The sequence below is a fragment of the Rhinichthys klamathensis genome, unplaced genomic scaffold, assembly GCF_029890125.1.
Source record: "Rhinichthys klamathensis goyatoka isolate OS25496 unplaced genomic scaffold, OSU_Roscu_1.1 h1tg000115l_1, whole genome shotgun sequence".
In the NCBI taxonomy this organism is placed as follows: domain Eukaryota; kingdom Metazoa; phylum Chordata; class Actinopteri; order Cypriniformes; family Leuciscidae; genus Rhinichthys; species Rhinichthys klamathensis.
The window spans coordinates 2,105,592-2,129,109 of NW_026606652.1; the positions used below are offsets into that span (position 1 = coordinate 2,105,592).

Genomic DNA, 23,518 nt, shown 5'->3' on the forward strand with positions numbered 1-23,518 from the left:
AAAACAGTGATGTGACATTTTGCTGTTTCATGAAATATTTTGTTTCATTGCATGCTTATTCTTAGATTAAAAGCGTGTAATAGGCAGTTTGGTGGCATAACTTACCCCATAAAGTGTGAAAAGATGTGGGCCATATTGTCATAAAAGATCAATGTACCAATGAGCTATATCGTTTTTTCCAAGGCTGTTTAAAGGCTTAGAAACGTCTATGTCAGTAGAGAAAGTAAACATATTCACTGGTGTAAATGTGTGACAACTAATCCCAGTCGCCCTTTAAATTGCCCCCCAATAGAAATGTATTGATTTTTTTGCTCAGCTCTACTTTTTTCTAGTGTAGTGCGCCCGCGCGCTGTCCAGCCCGTGGTGCTGAAATGACTCTCCCGTATTTGCTGCGATAGAGATTTAGTGGGCGGGTTCTATAAAGAGGCGAGATGTGACTGATGCGTCATTTCGCCAATCAAAACGCAGGAATCGGGGATTCGTTAACACGTTAAACCACTGGAATCATGTGCTGGGAGGGGGGCGAGTGCTGGATCAGGAGCGGCTGAGGGGTGCGGGACAATGTTGTAGCCAATTAAAGCAAAAAAGTGCCTTATGTTCGGGACCGAAAGATCATTTAACGAGCCCGAGCGGCCCCGTAAGAGGCGGGCGGCAGGTCTGGAGCTCGTTGAGGCGAGAAGCTGCTCGGATTAGTAGCTACTTATGCTGCGGCTTTCCGCCTGGTCTTGAGCTCTGCGGCAGGTGATGAGCTGAACCGGGCCGGGTCGCCCTTATGGATCGGCAGTATGGATGCTTTCAGTTTCCCCTTGAACAGAAGCGGCCCGGACAGGAAAGACGGCGATGAAGCCGCAGAGCGCCGGCCGGGGTCTCGACACCTCGGATTCGGTCCTACGGCGGCGGCGTCCCCGTCCGAAGCCGGATTCTGGACCGCCGTGTTCGATTACGAAGCTACCGCCGAGGATGAGCTCAGTCTGCGGAAGGGGGATCGGGTAGAGGTGTTGTCCAAGGACTCGCTGGTATCAGGGGATGAGGGGTGGTGGACAGGTATGATCGAGGACCGGGTTGGTATTTTCCCATGTAACTACGTGAGCAGTAACGGTATCTCGGAGAAGATCCGGGACACGCCGGAAGACTACGGCGATTATTCGGTGCCTCCGTTACACTGTGAGTAACCATGCATCTATCATGTTTTCTGTAGGCTATAGTTGTTTTTGCCCACACTGATCATCAAGTGCTGCGCTTATTTTCTATCTTCTGAGAGAAAAGAGCCCAGTCTAAGATGGTTTGCTGGTCTTCCACAACAGCCAAACTGGAGCTCAGCTGGTTTACTGGTCAGCCAGCTCGTCCTCCAATCTGACCAGCTGAGAAGTCCAGCAAACAAGCTTAGACATGATAACAGTTTTAAAAAAACATCTGTTTGTTGGTCAATGATGGTCTACCAGCTATAACCCAGTTTGGACCAGCTAATAACAGCTGTCATGTTCCAAAAGACAACTACAATCTTAAAGGAATAGTTAGTCTAAAAATGAACATTCTGTCATCATTTTCTCACCCTCATTCACTCCAAACCTGAATGACTTACTTTCTTCTGTGGAACACACACATTTGAAAGACAGTGGGGTCCAAACAACATTGGACCCCATTGACGTTTCATTGTATAGACAAAAAAGACATTTTTCACAATATTTGTCATTTTAGGTGAACTTTCCCTTAATTATGTTTCATTTGCAAAGTTCTGGAGGAGCACGTTCAAATAATGTATCCAATCAACTCGTCATCAGCAATTACCACGTCTATCCTATCAGTATGAGAGGAAGCCTATACACACAGTCAACTCACCGACATTCCTCGATAGTTTCCAGCATCCTTCCACCACCTGACTCCTTACTCTTGGTTTTGTCCTTCCAGAGCAGCAGGGCTCGGGCCAAATACCGAGCTCAGAGCCCTCTCCTCGGACAGCACGCCAAATATGCATACCAGTTATTCTAGCTGACTTATTTGTAAGTGTGATCTCGTGAAATATAGATTTCCCAGCAGGCTCCTATGCACCCATTCAGACACAAGTGCATCAGATTCAGCACTGATTCTGGGTTTTGGGCAGACCAGTCAAGTTCTTCCACACCAGACTCAACATTTTATTAGCGGCAAGGGATTGTCCTCATACTTTAAGCCATATTGTGTATTTGAGGTATGGGGTTTTCCATTATTTTTATTTGAATTCAGTGTTGTGTTTGTGCTTATGATGAGGAATACATATATCTTCTATGTTTTGTATCTCTCATGCTGGCTGTTATGGTGTGTGTGTGTGTGTGTGTGTGTGTGTCCCTGTGTTGTCAGTCGCATGTTTTGTGTTGCTGGTGGTCGTCTGCTTTTCCTGAATGGCTGCTGGCCTACTTTTTATCATGTGGTTCCTGCCAACTGCAATATTAATAAGAGACACTTTGGCCCAGACACACCGTCATCATGACGGCCGGGGAGAGGAGGAAACGGTCTCGCACACATCTTTGTCTTACTGCTTTCCATTTTCTCCCACATCAGCCATCCTTTTTAAAGCATGTATCCAGCATCTGAATCTGCTTTCTGCAAATGAATGCTGATCTTTCTCTGCCCTATCACACATTTGAGCTTTTACTCATATGAATGGCACATAAATCAAGTTCCTGTTTGTTTTCATGTACTGCCCCTTTCTACTTCAGTCTCTCAAATAACCTCTTTAATTTAATCTAATATACTTTCTTGAAGTACCCCCTGAGATATTAAGTTATTAAATGAGGTCAATAATAGAATTAAGTCAACAATAATAATAATCATACAATCAAGTTCACAGTTCTCTGATGTTGGTTAACGGTCACATGATATGCGGGTTAACAAAATATTTGTGTATCTTTTTTAGTAAGTGTTTTTATTTTTTATTTTTTTATTTTATGACTTAACTTAATAGCTTTTCATTAAACTCACGAGCCCCTGCAGTTTCATCACAAACTCCAGTCTGGGAAAACCTGACGTAATATAATATTTAATGCACTTCATGTTGTTGATAACAAAGAATGGAATATATTTTCTTTCTTTTTCTATTTTTATATAAATATGGTATTTTATAATGAGTTAGGTCAAAAGTAATCTAAAAGTAATCAAAAAGTAGTCAGATAATATTACCTTTAATGTGTAATGTCATGGATTACGTTAAACTCAAATTTTTGTCTTGTAATTTGTAATCAGCAAACGACTACAATTTGCCTATATTCTCTTTCTCTCTTCAGTGCTCCAGATAGATTTCAATGAACTGACCCTGGAGGAAATGATCGGCGTCGGAGGTTTTGGAAAAGTGTACCGTGCCATTTGGAAAGGGAGGGAGGTGGCGGTGAAAGCCGCTCGACGGGACCCCGATGAGGACGTGTCACAGACATTGGAGAGCGTCCGTCAGGAGGCCAAGCTCTTTGCCATGTTGAAACACCCCAACATCATGGGCCTTCTGGGAGTGTGCCTGCAGGAACCCAACCTCTGCCTGGTCATGGAGTACGCCCGTGGCGGGCCGCTCAACCGGGCCCTGGCTGGGAAACGCATCCCTCCGCAAACCCTGGTGGACTGGGCGGTACAGATCGCACGTGCCATGCTCTACCTGCACTGCCAGGCCATCGTACCCGTCATCCACAGAGACCTGAAGTCCAGCAACAGTAAGAAATCTTTTAGCATTATTAGACCTAACATATCAAACATTTTGATGCCAAGGACCCCAAAATACACTGACTGCCCTCCCCCACCACTGCTGAAGCTACTAATATCGGGTGAAAAACTGTCCGACACATTATTTAAACCTTGTAGGATAGTGGTGAACCATCATCTTTAAGGAAGAAATGTGGTCAGGAAATAAATCTTGAATGATTGTGATCAGAGATCACTTAAACATTTGGTGAAACAGTACTCACGGCTATGTTTAAAAGTGAAAGTAAGACCATTTCCAAACACACTACGCGAAGAGAACTCAAGGGATTGGGACTAAACATCTGTGTTGCCTTAAAGGTTTAGTTCACCCAAAAATTGAAATTGTCCAACAATTTTCTCATCCTCAAGCCATCCTACCCTCAAGCATCCATCCATCCTAAAAGTGAACCATATGGCTCCAAAGTAAAGGTGTGTTTTTGTAAGAAAAAATTCCATATTTATAACTTCCTAAACTATAATCACTGGCTTCTGGTAATGGCCGTAAGTGACTCAAGTTCCAGCGGAAGAGTGACCTCTGACCCGACGTATGATTTAGGAGTAGCGTAAAGCTTAGGTAAGAGTAGACGCCTTTTGCTGTTGAAACAAATAGGGCTGTGCAACAAACTCAAGCTACTCTTGTCTTATCTCGAAATCCTCCGCCTTTTCTCTTTAAAAATTCTCATTTTAGACTTCTAATTTGTGACCCTGTTTTGTTTTGCTCTATCCTCTGCGCTTCCGCGTTCATCATTACGTCATGAATCGGGTCAGAGGTCACTCTTTCGCTGGAACTCGACTCGTGTACGCCTGTTACCGGTAGCCAGTGATTATGGTTTAGCTAATATAACTCTGATCGTGTTTGGCTGAAAGAAGAAAGTCATATACACCTAGGATGGCTTGAGGGTGAGTGAGTTATGGGATAATTTTCAGTTTTGGGTGAACTAACCCTTTAAGAATCCACTCATCAGTGAGGCTAGCCTATAAAAATAGGCTTCAATTTGCTAAGGAGCATAAGGTTTGGACTCTGGAGCAATGGAATAAGGTCATGTAGTCTGATGAGTCCATCAGAGGTGGATCAGGTGAGGCACACATCATGCCTTCCTATAACGCCTACCGTACAAGCCTGTGGGGGGCAGTGTTACGATCTGGGGTTGCCTCAGTTGGTCAGGTCTTGGTTCAGTAACATTATGTGCCCCAAAAATGTAGGTCAGCTGACTACCTGAATATACTGAATGACCAGGTTTTTCCATCAATGGATTTTTTCTTCCCTGATGGCATGGGCAAATTCCAAGATGACAATCCCAGGATTCATCAGGTTCAAATGCGTGCGCATGAGACATAATTTTCACACATGAAATAAGTCCAGACCTTAACCCCATGGAAAATCTTTGGGATGTGCTGGAGAAGACTTTACGCAGCGGTCAGACTCTCCCATCATTAGTAGAAGATCTTGGAAAATGAATGCAACTCTGAATGGAAATAAATGTTGTGACATTGCATAAGATTATCGAAAAAATGCCACAGCGAATGTGTGCCAAGTGCCATAATCAAAGAAAAAGGCAGTCCAACAACTGACTTTTCTTTTTTGGCCAGGCAGTGCATTATGATCCCCTTGCTAGGGGCTCATCCTAAAACATAATGGCAGCCATATAATTACATGTAGAAAGATCCATTTATACTATGTAAGGAAAATATTAAGCATTCAATTATAAAAACAACATTGTGTTGTGTTTCCAAAATTAAATAATTGACTGTTATATTTTAACTTATTAAAATGATTAATAAATTATTAGGATACTTTTTTTAGAGTTATGTTATATGTATAATGCTTTGAATAAAGGAACATTCACATATACAGATGAAGATAACGATAACTACAGTATATTAGCGTTCGCACCAAACCATGACAATGTTCTGTTTATCATAAGCACACACTTGAGTTATGTCGTATACCCAAAGTTTTAAAACTATGATTGTTGCATAGACGATAATCATAGGTGCCTTTTTCTATATGTAGTTTTGCTTGTATTCAAGTGTTTTGTGGTAATGGTTTGTATGGGATTCTTCATGTTGCTGGGTGTTTTTATAATTGGAGGGCTTGGCTCGAGTTTTGGCTCTCTGAGTGTGTAAGTTGCTTATAATCCTGTGTTTGGCAGTTGAATTGTCTGATTGGATCCTTTAAACCCAAAGCTTATTACAAAGGATTTGCACTCACCTTCACTCCCTGCCACTTGATTGGCTACTCAAAACATATCATGGGCTCTCATAGGCCACTAGGATATAATTAGCATAGGACCTTGCAGACAATTGGACGCTGTAGTTCAAAGATAAGTCTTTTCATTGGTTGTGTTGTGGAAAAACAAAGACAGCTAATTTTAACAACACCAGATACAGATAAACACACAGAATTTTACAGCCAAGCTGTTGTTGTACGTCAAGAAGTATTTGAAACTCTAAATCTAATATTGAACTGCTACAGCTCGCACAACCAACCATCACTGGATATTCATCTTTTCCATTCATGCAATATTGTGTGTTCCGATGTTGTTAAGAGCTTGTGAAGTTATGTCAGTGAAGGCTTTGTCCAATTCAGCACCACAGCGGCGGACAGCTCCCATACAAAACTTCCTGTCTATGGAAGTCCTGTCTATCTGTTTTTGCTGTAGTCATACTAGTAACCACAGTATCTGCCCCTCTGTTTCATCTACTCAATCCTCACATTTGACATTAACTCCACCCCACAGTTCTGATTCTGGAACGTGTGGAGAACGATGAGCTGAGCAACAAGACTCTGAAGGTGACAGATTTCGGTTTGGCACGAGAATGGCATCGGACCACAAAGATGAGTGCAGCGGGGACGTACGCCTGGATGGCCCCTGAGGTCATCCGCTCTTCGACCTTCTCCAAGGGCAGTGATGTTTGGAGGTGGGCACCAGGAAATGTGTGTGAGTGTTTCTGACCTATAGCTACACCAAAGGCAAGTCAGTCTATGTAGCTGTCATGTAGGTCATGTAAGTCTTCACCTTCTCATACTGTCCCTGTGTTTCCTTTAAAAAAAATGGAAAAATTCTCCAGAAATATGGCAAAATAAGTTAAAATAAAAATGTAGATCATTAGGGACTACTAATATAATAATACATTTAAAAAATAATTTTAGGTTCAGATTAGTTGTAATCTGCTTAATTAGATTTGTTGTAATATGCTTAATTTATCTCCAATTCTAATTATATATATACAACTTAAACTTAAGTTTAAAACTTAATGAAAGTTAGAAATGAACAAACTGAAATACATTTTAAATGCTAAAATTGCTAAAATAGCAAATAAAAAAAAGCTAAAATTAAAGCTAAATAGAAATATTAAAAAACGACCTAAAAAGACAAAAGCAATAAACAAAATTATTAAAGCTTAAACTAAAATTAAGCTTTAATTTATTTTATATAACAAAAAAAAGGTGTCATTAGCCCAGTTTCTACGGCTGGTCTGTGTGTTGTTTGGTGCTGTGTAGTGCCTAGCTATTAATGTCTAAATTTCGCTTCTCACCACAATTCCTAATTACAGAGTACAGAAGGGGAGGGATGAATAGTAAAGCGATAAAAATAGAAAACCTCTCAATAAGTGTCAGAGCTGTGGATCTTTGGATACTTTGTTCTCTACCTACTTTAACAAAGTGTGATGTGTTTGTTTGTTTGTGTGGGTTCCTTTGAGTCAAAGAAATCTGCATTAATATTTATTATTTATAGCAGTTTTTAAGGTTTTTAAACATACCAAGCTGTCTTTTCTGTCAGTGTTGTGTCAAGCTTTTTTTACCCAGTTGGCCACTGAAGCACATATTTTACATTTGAAAGAACATGACACTGCGAAGGCACACTTTGAAATGTTAATAGAGTTTTTTTTTTGTTTACTTTGGAACATAATACCTGTCATTCATTTTATAGTGTTACTTTATAGGATTCTGCTAGTCTTTGCACAAAAAACTGTTGGTGACAGCTTGTTGTTGTCAGTAGTCCTGTTTAAACTCCAAACTCTCTGTCTGCCTGTCTCTGTCTCTGTCTCGCAGTTATGGAGTTTTGCTGTGGGAGCTGCTGACAGGAGAGGTGCCGTTTCGTGGCATTGATGGTCTGGCTGTAGCTTACGGTGTGGCCATGAATAAACTGTCCCTGCCGATCCCCTCCACCTGTCCTGAGCCATTTGCCCGGCTGATGGAAGGCAAGAAAATCTCATATTCTGCCATGACTGTAACTTATTAACTTAAGAACTGTTCCCCTGCATAACTAAATTAAACTTCTGTCATCATTTTCTCTCCTTCCAAAAATGAAAAATCATCATAACAGTACACTGTAAAACATTGGCACCTGTGGTTGCCAGAAATCCACAGAAAACATACTGTGACAATGTTTCTGGTATTACGGGATGTCTGTATATTTTCCAACTTATGTTATGTGATATGGCATGTTAACAACCAAACTCTGGTTCCCTTTCGAAAGGGAACTCGCACTACGTCGAAATGAGTTGCAGGTGGATGACGAAGACTATTCTCCTACTGTTCCTGCAGCAAGTGCTCTTCAGGACGACCAGGAGATGGATGATGAGGGTGATAATCAGGTAGATCCTGAACCCTCTCAGCCACTCTGCCCCGTGTATGCTGAGCTGGTGGATGTTATGGGACGCACCTCTGGCTCCAGCTGCTGTTGCGGTGCGTTAGGGGAGAGACCGCTCGCGGTAGGCTTGACGATCGGTTTCTCCCCGGCCATAGACCACTAGCTCAGGTGAGCCTTCTATTTCTTCCTGATCTTCACACGGAGATCGAGAGAGCATGGAAGAACCCATACTCTGCCTGGATCCACCGACATCAGCGGGCTAATTTCGCTGATGTTGAGGGGATCGGAGAGCATGGGTACGTGTCGATGCCGCCTATTGACGAGATGTTTGCGAACTATCTTGTGTCTGGCGTCGACACTGAGAGCTCCAACCCTGCCATCCAAACCACTGAAGACCACAGCACGTTTGAATGGCAAAGCATACACGGCAGTGGGTTAGGCTGGTGCTGCCCTGTACATCATGGCGGGCGGTATTGCAGGCGTACCAGGCCGACCTGCTGGGGGATCTCGACCAGGGGGCAGGGATGTCCCCTGAGGCGGTTGCTGAGCTGCGCCACACCAAAGACCTTGCTCTCCGGTCCACTAAACATACTGCTGCCGCGATCGGTTGGTCGATGGCGGCGATGGTGGCCACGGAGAGGCATCTGTGGTTAAACCTGGCTGACATCGGGGAGAAAGAGAAGGCCTTTCTCCTCAATTCGCCGGTTTCGCCCTCTGAACTTTTTGGCACCTCCGTGGAGGCGGTGGTTGGAAAGTTCAGGGAGGCGAAGGCGCGCTCAGCTGCTTTCGGGTCTTGTATATACCGCTGAGATCCGGATCCATGCCCAGACAGGCGGGAGTGCCTGGCCCTTCATGGTCCGAGGACTGTAGGTAGACAGGACCAGAGAGCCAGTGTCGCCTCTCGTGCGCCCCCTCCATGGAGGAGCAGGTCGCAGAAGAGGCGTGACTCCCGCAAGAAGAGGGATCCGAGGGAGGTGATCCAGCACAAACGCACGGAGCGTCGGTGATGGATCATCCCCCCCGAGGGTGTGTTACATCTCAGCCCTCTCCTCTCTTCCCAACTCTTCAGACGTTTCTTACATCAGGCCTGGGGCTGAGCCTATGATGAGAACAATGTTCTGATGGCCCGCCTCGGCTTGGTTAGTGAAAGCGACTCTTTCAGGCATGTAAAGTGTAGACCCCATGTTCATAGAGAACCGTCTGGTGAGTCTTCCCTCTGCACGCTGCAGGTAAGCTGAGTGGTCTTCTCTAAGAAATTCTTTTTTGTGTGCAACTAACACTAAAATGTATTTCTCTACAGACCTTTTGTTCCCTGTGTAAAGTTATGGGGTCATGTTATTGTACATTAAGTTAAGGTAAGGTAAACTTGGATGTTAGGGCCCTGAAGTTCCCCTGTTAGGTGGCTTGAACGATATAAAGAAGCACCAATTATATGGGCTTCTTTTGTGAGTATGTGATGGCTTCCTTTTTGTGTATTCACGGGGTGTGCCACCGCTCATTCTAGTTGTAAGGAACTATGTTAATAGCTTAGGGTTCCTCTCATGATGAGAATTTTTTGAGGCCGCCGCTCATTCACATAAATGGAATGTTAGCGGAGCGCTAAGTGGCAGAACGTAATTCTAGAAAGAATGGAAGTGTTTTATGCTGCCGCTTGTTTTATTTCTGAGACACATCTGTGTTAGCACTTGGGCTATTAACCACCTTTTTTTGCAGCCCTCATACATCTCTGCATGCAGACATCTCTGTCTTGAAGCTGTGGCTCCTCCGAGCCCTCAGGCAGATCTACGCTTATAGGCTGGCCCTCACCAGGGCCGCCATAGTAGCTGGCCTAGGCTATACTAGGGATACTGGAGGACTTTTACTGGAGGACTTTTAACTTCCAGGTTGCACGCTAATGATTCATAGGCTGTCGCCGGTCAAACTGATTACCGTGATTTGGTTGTGATTTCAAACACCTGTCACGCTTGAGGCGTTCCACATAGCGTAATTTCGACGCAGTGTCTCGTTCCCTGTTCTCAGGGAACATATGTTACAGTCGTAACCTGAGACGTTTTTACCTTAAAATCTACTGATAGCCACCATAATAAAATATGTGGTCATATCAAACATCTCCAAGAAAGTCATACATTTTTGGTTGAACTGTCTTTTGAATTGAATGAGTTTGAATAGGATATATAGATTCACTAACCAAAAGGCTCCTTGTCTCAGCCTGAGTGGTGTGTTGACAGTCTGTCTGTGGTGTTTGTTTCTTTCTCCTGCTCTAGACTGTTGGAATGTGGACCCTCATGCTCGACCCTCCTTCACCAGTATTCTAGACCAGCTGACAGCAATCGAGGAGTCAGGCTTCTTTGAAATGCCAGCAGAATCCTTCCAATCCCTGCAGGATGACTGGAAGCTGGAGGTTCAGGAGATGTTCGACCAGCTCAGAGCCAAAGAGAAGGTTCGTATGCTCTCAAAATAGTCAAAAACACATTTACTTAACTGTATAAGTACCTAGACATTTTTTATAAAGTTATAAAAATACATTAATACTACTGACCAACCTAAAACCAAACTCTATGCCTTTATGCATTTTCAGAAATATACAGTATTGTGCAAAAATCACCTTAGTATTTTCACCCAAAAAATGGTTTTAAGCCAGTTATTTATATATTTTGCTGTTGTGTGTCAGTAGGAAATATAAGGTTACATTTCCAAACATTCCTTTTGCCATTAATTGTAATAATACAGTGAGATTTTTGTATGCACAATGAGTCTGACAACAGCCGGTATGATCTAATATCACCATCATCGAGTCTGTCTGGGATTACATAAAGAAACAGAAAAAACTGAGACATTAAATCCAGCTCGTTTTCTTCAAGCGTCTTGAAGACGTTGCTGCAGTTCTTCTGGATTTAGTCTATCTCAGTTTTTTCTGTATCTTCATGTAATCAGAGACGGATTTGATGATGGTGAGACAGTTGGCAGGCTGTTGTCAGACTCATTCGGCATACACAAATCTCACTGGATTATTACAATTAATGGCAAAAGGAATGTTTGGAAATGTAAACTGATATTTCATACTGACATACTACAGAAAAAGATATAAAGCACTGGCTTAAAACCATTTTTGGGTGAAAATACTAATTTGCCTAAGACTTCCTAGTACTTTAAAAAAAATAATATATATTCCTGTGATGGAAAGCGGAAGCCATTACAGTCTTCAGTGTCACATGATCCTTCAGAAATCATTCTAATATGATGATTTAGTGCTTAAGTATATTATAAAGTATATTATAAGAGAGGTTCTCTTCACGGATGAATCCTGGGGCCAGTTGCATAAACTTAGCCACTATATTAACTCTCTGGGGTCGGCGGTCTCGCCGGCGATACCAGCTCACTTTTTTCCTTATCAGTGCAAAAGAGACTCAAATTACTCTGTTAATTTTGATCTTACATATAAGTGTTGTACATCATTCGATCCTGTTAAGTTTGTATTTTTTTTGTGGAACCTCATAATAAAAACAAAGTGTTGTGCTTTTCGCCTAATAAAGAAAAATAAACATGATGCGCGTTCTGCGTTCTCTCTGTCAGTGCCTTAAGATCTAATTTGACCGCTAGAAATTAGTCAAGAGGTAACCAGTCTTACTTTACGAGATCCTGAGGCCCATTGTTGTGCCATTCATCCACGACCATCACCTAATGTTGCAGCATGATAATGCACGGCCCCATGTTGCAAGGATCTGTACACAACTCCTGGAAGCTGAAAACATCTCAGTTCTTGCATGGCCAGCATACTCAGCGGACATGTTACCCATTTAGCATGTTTGGGATGCTCTGAATCGGCGTATACGACAGCGTGTTCCAGGTCCTGCCAATATCCAGCAACTTTGCACAGCCATTGAAGAGGAGTGGACCAACATTCCACAGGCCACAATCAACAACCTGATCAACTCTATGCGAAGGAGATGTGTTGCACTGCGTGAGGCAAATGGTGGTCACACCAGATACTGACTGGTTTTCGGACCCCCCCCTGGACCCCCCCAATACAGTAAAACTGCATATTTTAGAGTGGCCTTTTATTGTGGCCAGCCTAAGGCACACCTGTGCAATAATCATGCTGTCTAATCAGCATCTTGATATGCCACACCTGTGAGGTGGATGGATGGATTATCTCGGCAAAGGAGAAGTGCTCACTAACACAGATTTGGACAATATTTGAGAGAAACAGGCCTTTTGTGTACATAGAAAAAGTCTTAGATCTTTGAGTTCAGCTCATGAAAAATGGGGGCAAAAACAAAAGTGTTGCGTTTATAATTTTGTTCAGTGTATATATGTTTGTCCCCAAAGTAAAACACACACACTCCAGATGAATTGGTGTCAAGTATGGTGGTGTCAAGTGCGGCAGATGAATTTACCAGATTATACACACTTCCATAGACCAGATTGATGAGTAAGTTGGATCTTTCTCATTCTTGCTGTAGGAGTTGAGATCTTGGGAGGAGGAACTGAGTCGTGCAGCTCTACAGCAGAAGTACCAGGAAGAGGCTTTACGGCGACGGGAGCAGGAACTGGCGGAAAGAGAAATACACATCCTGGAGCGAGAGCTCAATGTCATCATACACCAGCTGTACCAGGAGAAACCACGAGTGCAACACCGTCATGGAAAGTTCCGGCGCAGTCGACTTAAACTGCGTGACGGGAATCGCATCAGCCTGCCTTCTGGTTAGTATTTCAAAGTATTAAATGCATCATTCAAATACCACTTCTCATGTGAAGCACACAATTAATTAGAGATTAATTAACTCTTTTTACTTTTTGCTATTAAATAAACAACAGGCATTTCCATAAAGCATTTCTCACACACTTTGCCCATCATCTTGGAGTTTTTGCACAATGCATTGTTGGATTGCCTGTGTGTAAGTATATAATGACTTGTGAATGTTTGTGTATATAATGGCGTATTTGTGTTTCAGATTTCCAGCATAAGATCACAGTCCAAGCATCTCCATCTTTGGACAGGAGGCGGAGTCTCCTGAGCAGTAACTCCACCCCTCCAAACAGCCCCCCTGTTTTGCAACGCCTCCGAGCGATCCAGTGTAAGTGTGTTTATGTATCTGATTGATTCTGTTTATATTATTATGAATATTTGTTTGGATATATATATGGCCAGGTACCTTATTTAGAACATCCTTCATGCCGACAGTGACCCCTGGGGTCGGAGGTCAAGGCTGGGGTCGTAACGCTGCATTCCAGTATGATGAAGAGGAGGAGAGGAAGTCTTCACGCAAGAAAGGGAGAACGCAAAGAGAACACAGTGCTGATGAGAGGTGTGCTTGTATGTGTGTTTCTGTACAAAGCATAAACTTTCACCAAATGTTTATACAATCACAATCCTCTGTGTGCATGTGTTTATCACTCAGTTTGAGGACTCCTAAAGAGTGCAGTCGACAGCGTTCCTGCAGCGCTCCAAACCTGCGACGCTCCCCCAGACACAGTCCTGCTGTACCTGGAGTGTGCAGCCTGGCAGAGACTGGTAACACTCACATTAATCTTTGTTTGGCATCTTCATTGACCAGTTCTGAATGTTTTTCATTTGAAATCTTGAATATTTAACTGCATCTTTGTTGCATTCACATTAAAGGGGTCCTATTATGCCTTTCCACTTTTTCTTAAGTTAGTGTGTAATGTTGCTGTTACAAAGATCTGCAAGGTGACAAAGCTCAAAGTCCACTCCAAAGGGAGATATTTTATTTAACAGAATCCCCTTTTCGACAACTTCAACAAATGGCTCGTTTGGAGTGCAACACAATTTTTCTAGATCTTACAAAGTCACAATGTTCCTCATTTAAATAATCTCCAACCACGGAATACACAAAAAAGGGGACGAGGCCTGGTTGAGCTACATTAGAGAAGACAGTGTTGTCGTTATGTCAAAGAGACTCCTGAAAATTATAACCCCAAACGTTTATCTTCACATTTTATGGAGAACAGCTTGTTTTCTGTTGCTTTTGTAAGCTGTCGATTTTTTAAGGCTGTTCACTGCTCCTTAGGAAACTTAACCATGGTTTTGTGATCGATTACTGTTTGTATTACCTGGTAACACAATAACATCTTATCTATAATGTATAAGTAATTACAATAAACATACCACTCTGAAACGTCCTGTGAAATCCGTGCTTGAAATTCGTTCTGGACGCTCCTCTTGTTTGTTAACATTGTCAGGGTCTGAATCGGGCTCGAATTGGTTCTAAAGTGACTCCATCATTAATATTTACACTAGAGAAGAACTCGCAGTTATGGGGGGGAGGGACTAAGCACTGCCAATCACAACACACTGGGCCAGCTAACCAATCACAGCACATTTTGTATTTCATAAGGAGGGGCTTCATCGAAATCAGCTTGTTCGAGCCAGACTGAGGAAAGAGGTGCTGTAATAATGTAAAATATATGATTGGTTAGCTGGCCCAGTGTGACTTGTGATTGGCAGTGCTTAGTCCCGCCCCTGAATTTAACTGAGAGCACTGAATTGACAGTGTATTTTTAAGTCGGGATGAAATGGAAATTCTATTTTCTAAATGTATCTTATTGCGATTCATCCATGACTATGTTTAATTTTTAACAGTTTTTTTTGAGCTCGTCGTTTTTAATTAAAATGTCAGAACTGGATCTTCTTAGCCTGACGTCGTCATACGCGCTCTTTTGTGACGTGGATGATTACGTTACTGTTGATCATCTGTCCATCATCGTATAAAGCCCGCCCTGACAATTTGATTGGTCCGAACTCCGAACAGCTTTGGTTCGGGCATACTTGCTTCACAACAGATCAAATCTAGACCGAACTTCCCGATCTCAAATGTTGTGGGCGGGGCTAAGTTCGGCTTTCATCCAGGCTAGGATCTTCTAGTGATACAACCAAATTCTCTCTGGTGACGTATGCTGGGCTTCTCCAATCATTTAGTCAACATAATCTCCGCCCCTTTCTTACAATCAATAGTAAACTCGCATTTAGATCTGCCTCCATCCAATCATCAACCGATGAATAGAACCAAGTCCCCGCCCTACATTTTTTCTCTTTGTTTGATAATAGGCTTGTTTGCGATGCGCCTTGCCTCGCCTGAAATGTATGCAAAAGTAGGCGGCTGCAGTGAGGGGAGGAGTGAAAAAAGCGCAGGCAAGCTGGAGAGTTCTCTCTTCTCGCAGTGGATCTGACACCTGTGAGATCAAAGACTGATATTGCGGGATTCATGGGATTCACGCTCATGCACAGTGTTGCTAATAAACTGGATGTAATTCAAGTTCTGTTGCTTTTATATGAAAATAAATATAATGAAGACACCCAAAGTACTTGTTATTTAATTCCATTCCAAATATGTGTTTATCAATAATTTTTTCTTTAATACAGATGTGTTTTTTTATTGTTTTAAAAAAAATAAAAAAATTACATTGCATAACCCATAGAGATCGCACTGTCAGAGAGTTTGGGAATATTCACACATAACGTATACATATAAAACATGATATCAGAGTTTTGAAATCAAACATTTTAAAAGAGAACAAAACATCACGGTTGTTTAAACCAATGAGCATTAAGCTGTGTCGTCAGCAAGTCGTTTCCGGTCGTTTCCTATCGTGCTTTTGATCAGCGCAGTCGGTGGAAAGCAACTGCGCGCGACTGCAGAATCCGACTCGCGAGAGTTTTTTGACATACGTCAGCATGACATCAGAGCAAGGCGGACCGCACTCGGGCACATTTCTAACCGGCATGCATCTCGCGCTGATCACCGGTGATCGGTTCTGCGCAGATTTTGCTCATCTCAAACAAGCCTAATCTGTTGCTCTCGGCTGTGTCCCTACTTCTGTTACATCACAACTGTAGCTACGAGTTCAGTTCCTGAATATCAACTGAATTACTTACCAGGATGCAGAATTTGAATTTAAAGGTGTGGTGTGTAGATTTTAGTGGCATCTAGCGGTTCGGTTGCGAGTTGCACTAATGGCTAAGGCCACTGCTCACCCCTCCCTTTCGAAGAAGCTACGGTGGCTAAAACGGGACAAACATATCGTCGTCTGAGACAGCAGAGAATAGCCAGAGTAAGCCAAGTTTCTGTACCACAGTCCATTATAAACCACATCATGGATAAAGTTTACAAAGCCATGGTCAGGTCAGGTGAGGATCAAGGGTCTTAATATATAATATAATAATAGTAATCAGCTGATTGTCTCACAAACGTAACCAGCACATTTCTCCCCACATAGCAAACCCATAATACAGCGAGGGAGAAGAACCACATGAAACTATGCAACTACATATTTTTTCTAACAGGGTAGTAAAAGTTTAGCTGGCTAATATGAGCTGTTACTGTGGCTGAGCTGGTTAAAGCGTTAAGCCTTGTTTAATCTCGATGCGTCCGCATTAGAGCGCAAAGGTGCGCGCAGCAAAAATGACGTGATCATAACAGCGCGCGCCTCCGCATCCCCTAGACACCATTTACTACACACAAATTAATAAATAATAATGAATACAAATATTTGTTTTTTTTTATCTGGTTTTGAAAACTCTTCGCGATCGACTTAAAATGCTTTCAAGAACGACTTGTCGACCGCGATCGACGGGTTGGTAGCTCCTGTAACGTTACTGTTTTACGGTCAATAGTACTAATCAGCTGATTGTCAAAGCCATTACACAGCGAGGGAAAAAAACTAAGTTACATGAAACAATCCAACTACATATTTTACACCACTGTCAAGGGAAAAGTCACTACTCACGGTGTTTATGGCTAGCTTCTAGCTTTCTGCGGCTTCTCTTTCAAGGTATGAACGAAACGTGCTCTGTAGCGCTGTTTGTTCGCTGTCGGCTACGGTACAAACATGACGTCACAATATGTCGACCTTCATAGAAGGGGGTGCCCGCGGTTATGTAGATATAAATGTCTCATTCTAAGGTAATAAAAACATAACGGTTCATTGAGTAAGGTCTTTATACACCACTGAACACTAGTTATGGATCTTATATTGCATTTCTGTCAATAGATCCTCAGAAATATTACACATTGCACCTTTAAGGAGTAGGAAATTAAAGGGAATGAAAGTAAAAAATGTCAATAACTGTTTAAAGTGCCATTATTAGTAATACATTAGTTTTTAATATTTTTTTGTATAGTTTACATATGAAATTTTTTTCATAGACACAACATATGGGGTTATTTCCAGAAACAGATTATATTAATAATGTTCAATAATTAACTATAATCTTTCAATATCTTTGTTTTTTTTTATTGATTGATTGATTGATTGGTTGGTTGGTTGATAAATAAAATCTGTTTTTATAACTGTGTGTATTGTTTTGATGGTTCTGAATTATGACTTATTAATTCAGAAAATAAATTATATCCATCAAAGAATAATTCACCAAAATTAATCAGTCTGAATCTTGATTTTTTTTTTTTCATTTTTATTGTAATTCTATAAATTCCTCTTCCTGAAATTTTCAAACTCTGTATCCTGAGGACCGTGGAATTCCAATTTTTGATATTGAAACAGTGAAGAAGTGTGACACTGACATTATGTTGGCATTATTGCATCAGGCTGATGTAATATTTTGATTATTTTGGCATTTCTGTCATTTCACTAATAATAGACCGGTTGCAACAGATTTGATTTACATTATAATATTAGAAACAAAGGAGAACAAACAACCAGAAATATAAAAATCTTCATCTTGTAACTGACAAGCTGTGAAGCCTGGTAATGGTGCAACATTGTGAAATCTTTCTCTCCCCCACCCCTCTCTTTCTCTCTGTAGAAAATGAGGACTGCTTCCCATCAGAGTCAGCTGACTCTCCTGGCCAATCATACCTCTGCATCCCATTCCACAGGGATGGATCTGACAGTTACAGCCTGGAGAGTGGCACGACTGGACTGGCTTCTGATGTTTCCCCCAGTTACACGCGGCGGAGCCCCAGTGGAAGCCGTAGATCAGAGCTGGTGTTGCTGGGCTGCGGGGCAGCTCTGGCTGCTATCGGTTTAGGTCGTAACCTACTGGACCTGGTGCGTGTGGAAGAGAGTGTGCGTCCACGATGGGAAGGGCTGTTTCACCGTACGGGGGGTCAAAGTCGTGGCGCTAGCCCACCCACACGCAAAATCTTCAAAAGGGAAAGCCCCCGTCGCCCTCCCCCTCTGCCCACTTCTCTCACACTCCTGTCTCTCTCAACTGTGTCTGATTGTAACTCAACCCGTTCTCTCCTGCACTCTGACAGTGAAGAGCTGCTCGTGCTACGCCCACCAACGCCCCCCACCCTCTCTGGACACAACCCGCCTCCCCTGAACCCACTGGTCAACACTCACCTGGAGAGTTTCAAACGCCACCCTCACCAGTCTCTCACACCCACACATGTGCCCTCTGCACCCAGTGCAGCCTACAGGCTTCGTCGCACACCTTCAGATGGCGCAATAAAGACCGGGTGCTCTCCTTCCCATAACAACCACAATCCCACCCCTACCACACCCTCCAAAACCACAGGTGAGGAACTCATGCAAACTTCTGGGTCAGTGATGGGACGAATCTGAATCTATCGCTGTCCTGATATCATAATGAAGAAAGAAACCTCAATAAAAGAATGACATTCCTGAAAAGAAAGCCTTTCATGTTTGGCATAATCTCTTATTAGTATAAGTTTAATATTTATGTGGTGGTTTTCAAGACAAACCATGTGCAAATTCATCAGTAAAAAAACGCGCCTAATTCCAACCATCACGAACATATAACATAACATATAAAGTTATTGACGGCAGGGGGGACTTTAAGAAAAAGAAAAAAAACTTCACCGTTTATTAAAATTTAAATATTCTTTATACACACACACACACATATATATATATATATATATATATATATATACATCGGAAATTAAATGAAATGATAGCTAAAATGTTTACACTCATTAATTAAAAATATTGTTACTGTTTATTTGATAAGTACATAACGTTTTGTCATTAAATTGAAACTATATAATAATAAAAATGGTGAATTGATATGGTATAAAGGCTTTTAAAAACATTTTAATATAAAAAGAGAGTACATTTAGAGAGGACTTGGTACATGTTTTTGAAACTAGATAAGATTCCTGTTCTTTATACATCATTGACCATCTACTAACACAACACATAGTGATTTGAAATCCTTTGACAGAAATTGATTCAGTTCATAGCTATATTTGTTTCATTTGTGTGACTTTTGTGATGCTGTGTGTGCAGTGACTCCATGGCCCTTAAGTGAGGACCCCTCGGAGGTGCCCCGTCTTCCTGATCCAAATCTCATCTTCCCACCCACGCCACGTCGCCGCTTCCAACCTGAGCGTCCCAAGACTCTGGACTTCCTGGCTAGGCCCCGCCCTTCTCCACGAGCACGCTGTGGATCCCAGTGGGGTGAATCTCCCGCCCACACGTCCAGCACTGAAACCCCGTCCACTGTGGAGTTTGGAGGAGGTGTGGTTGTCTTGCCCACTCCAATGGAACCACCAACCCCCTGTTCCCCTTGGGTGAATGACAGTCTTTTGGACCAACAGGATGAAGGACACTACAGGGATGGGACACGGCCTCTCTCATCCGATCCCAGAGACTCACCATACAGAGTGCGACAAGGGTTCTGCTCTTGATCCAAACGTATTAATGCCACTCACAAAGTTAGGCCCACTTGCTTTCAGATGTAGCACTTACCATCAGATTAATCAAGAGGGAGTTCTGGATACCCTGGTGAAGAAAACATGCTTAAACCAGCCTAAGATGCTTTGCTTGAAGATTAAGCTGGTCTTAGCTGGTTTAAGAAAGTCTCCCATCCTGGTCAAGTTAGCTGGGAGGTCAGTTGGTTGCTCAAGTGCCCAAAACCCCTCATAAACTAGCCAACAAACAAGTGTACTGGAAGACCAGCTTAGATCAGCAAACCAATTTAGGCTGGTTTGAAATGTTTTTGTTTTCTTTCTTTTTTTCAGCAGGTTATATAAATACTTACTATATTAGGAACTGATACCTTACTGATAAGGAATAATAACCCAGCATAAACCAAAGGTGTTTGGTTTTTGCATAATCCAGATGCTGTTCTGATCTATGTTCAGTTCAATATATATTTAAAAAAAATCAACACATATATAGTCCTACACTGCAAAAAATTAATTTCTTCCTCAATATTTTTGTCTAGTTTTCCCAGTACAATAAACATCAATATACGTTTACTTGAGAAGCAGAATTACTTAAAATATTAAGTCTGAAAATGGATCAAAACTAAGTGACTAGTCTAAAGGGTTTATTTTTCTTACCCTACTTGCAGATTTATTTCTTGTTTTAAGTCACTTAATTTTGATACATTTTGTTATCTTATGTCATTTTGCTTCTCAAGTACTTGTATCTTGATTTAGAAATGTTTAAATATTTGAACTGGAAAACAAAACAAGAATACAGATCCAGTGTAGGGTCTAAAAGTGTGTCTTGATAAGCTAACCTTCAGTATACACTCTTCTATTCATCACCAGGCGTAATAAGCTATCCAATAAAAATACAATCCAGATGCTTCATTAATGGCCAGACTGATTTCTGAGTGCTTTAGAAAAGTACAGGGTCTGCAGATGTGATCTTGAGAGACATTTATCAGGAGACTTTTTTTTATTTGCAAACTTGTTTTTTTATTCATATTGAGTGTATTATCTCAGCTGTCTTGCTGCGCTGTATTGACTTCCTCTCTGTATGTAGACACGTCTGCATGTTTATGATAGATTTAGCTCTCTGAACATAGTGCTGGGTTATATGGAGAACATTGGACGGTTTATTTCCGCAACTCTCTTTTTTCAGGTTTTATTTGTCATATATGTATGAGATTGTACTGCTTTAGAAGTGCTTTTTCCGGTCTCATGAATGTATAGGTCTGTTATACTTCCACTCGAGATCACTGATTGTTCTGTGGTTTTCACTGTAGCATGAAGCACATTGTCTTTCACAAATAATACTTTTTTGGTATCATCTTCACCATCCAAACTACCAGAATTAAACACGAGGGAACTCTTTAAGAGGAAAGTTAGAATTTATTGGCTCTAAATTTGCAGCTATACAATAGTCAGGTACATTACTGCAGTCTTCCGGTGTTTGTGCCGTATGTGTGTGTGTGTGTGTGTGTGTGTGTGTGTGTGCTGTTAGGCATCCGATTCAGTGTAACTGGTGGATTCCAAAGTGAATGTGCATTCAATTTTGTTGGAGATTTTTGAGAAAACATGTTGAAATTGTTTTGCAGGTTTTTAGTAGCCTTTTGTGCAATATTTTTTACGTTTACACATATTTATTTCTTTAAATGATTTTTATATTTTTTCACATTTGTATTACTCTGTGATTTATTTATTAAGAGCAACATTTCTGTCTGGATGTTTGGACATGCTCAGACATGTTCTTTTGCACATGTTTACAGCATCGTTGTCTCTCAAACCAATCTTTTCAATCTCTATACCGGCAAAAACGTCTTCTAGAGACAAAACAACATTTAGAGCCAAAACACAGAAGGGCTTGTGTCTCTCTTTCCCTTTCTATCACTTGAAACCAAGTTTTGATCATTTGTCATGCATACAACAAAATGAACTAGCAGTGTATAATTCTGAGTCCTGAAATTTGGCTGATAATCCAGGAACTCTCACTTCATTCCATCTAGGTGTGGAATAGAATAGGGGTGTATTTTTTTCTGGCTTAGAGGAATGTGTAGCTATCATCAAGAACATCTGTTGCCCTTTATCCACACAATCACTGTTGTCCTGGAGAGCAGGTGTTTTGGGTTCAGAAGCTGCTGCTATGAAACTTGTACTTGCACCCGAGCACATTAGACTTGTGTAAGAGCTCGATTAAAGCCCTGAAATGCTGAGATGTGGTGTTTTGTGACTGACTGTCTTAGTATAAGAATACAAAACTATAGAAGATGATTTGCACATTTTATTATCATCATCATCATCATCATCATCATCACGGCAAATAAATGAGACTATAGACTGTCATTTTCCATATGGATTCTCTCTGTTTAGCTTAACATAAACATTAAGGCAAGATATAAATTTATTGTGTTTTTTCATGAATTGGTCAATATTGAGATGCTGGGCTGTTTTGCTTCACAACCATGTCTTCTTTAAGACTATAGTGGAAAGAAAACATCAAAAATACACATATAAGTCTTTATTTTATTACACTTTATAATTTGCATCAATAGAGTTCAATTACAATACATATTTTAAAGGTTGTTTCCTCAAAATGATTTCTGTTTCTCCTGCACAGAAATCTCTTCAGTAACACTTTCTCCCAAACCTTTTCAGTTTTATTCTGATCTATATTCTGAAGGTTTTTACAGAGGGATTTATTCATATGTAGTTCACCTGATATGTTAAATTTTATTCTTAAAAAGATCTCTTTTTTTCATTTATGGAGTGATAAAAAGAGCTATCCAAAATCCTTTAATATGTCAACAGGTTACACTTTATTTTGATGGTCCACTTTACTAAGGAACTTTGCAACATGTCAACTAAATTTCATTAGAGTATTAATAGACTATGGTAGACTGTTAGGTTAGGCATTAGGGTTAGGGTTCATATTTGCAACTTACTTAACTGTCTGTTGGGGGAGCATCCAAATAAAGTGTTAGCAGATATACTAATAATGAGAGTTGACATGTAGTTGCAAAGTTACTTAGAATGTCTAAATGTGGACCATCAAAATGAAGTGTTACCTGTCAACAAAATTCAAAATACCTGGCTTTATCCAGTGCTCAGATTTATGTTATGGAATTTTATGCAAATTAGTGCATGTTTAATCATGATGCCTAATTTGCATACAAAACAATTGTCTTAGTGTATCTTGCCTTCATTTTGAGTGAGATTAATGCAATCTCATTGGTCCACATTACTTCAAATTTAACATTACTAAATACTAAATCAGCAGTTTAGACATTTAGACAGACTGTTCAACCGTTTAATCTTTCATTCTTCTGTTTTACACAGATTTTTCTAAGCGAGCATGTCTAGGACACCATCCCCATCTGTCTCAAAGGATGATTTCCATGCAACCTCACCATAGCAACCAGAATGGAGCAGTGAATTGGACTGTTTTGTGTACCTGCTGTTAAGCTGCACGTAAAGCCCACAATAAACAGTTGAGTACAGTCGAAATATAGATAGAAAAAGTCCCTTCTCTGTCAAAACGAAAATATTAACGTCAAATTA

General features: G+C 41.2%; 1 protein-coding gene across 1 annotated transcript; it reads left to right on the forward strand.

Moving 5' to 3' along the window:
- Window positions 1–504: 504 nt before the first annotated feature.
- map3k9 (mitogen-activated protein kinase kinase kinase 9) lies at window positions 505–20,435 on the forward strand. The gene is made up of 11 exons (XM_056254974.1): window positions 505–1,164; window positions 3,261–3,674; window positions 6,444–6,624; window positions 7,760–7,908; window positions 10,565–10,740; window positions 12,764–13,004; window positions 13,256–13,378; window positions 13,486–13,609; window positions 13,703–13,815; window positions 18,085–18,801; window positions 19,536–20,435. The coding sequence occupies exons 1-11, from the start codon at window positions 786–788 to the stop codon at window positions 19,934–19,936; spliced, it is 3,018 nt and encodes a 1,005-aa protein (XP_056110949.1). The 5' UTR covers window positions 505–785; the 3' UTR covers window positions 19,937–20,435.
- The last annotated feature ends 3,083 nt before the right edge of the window (window positions 20,436–23,518 follow it).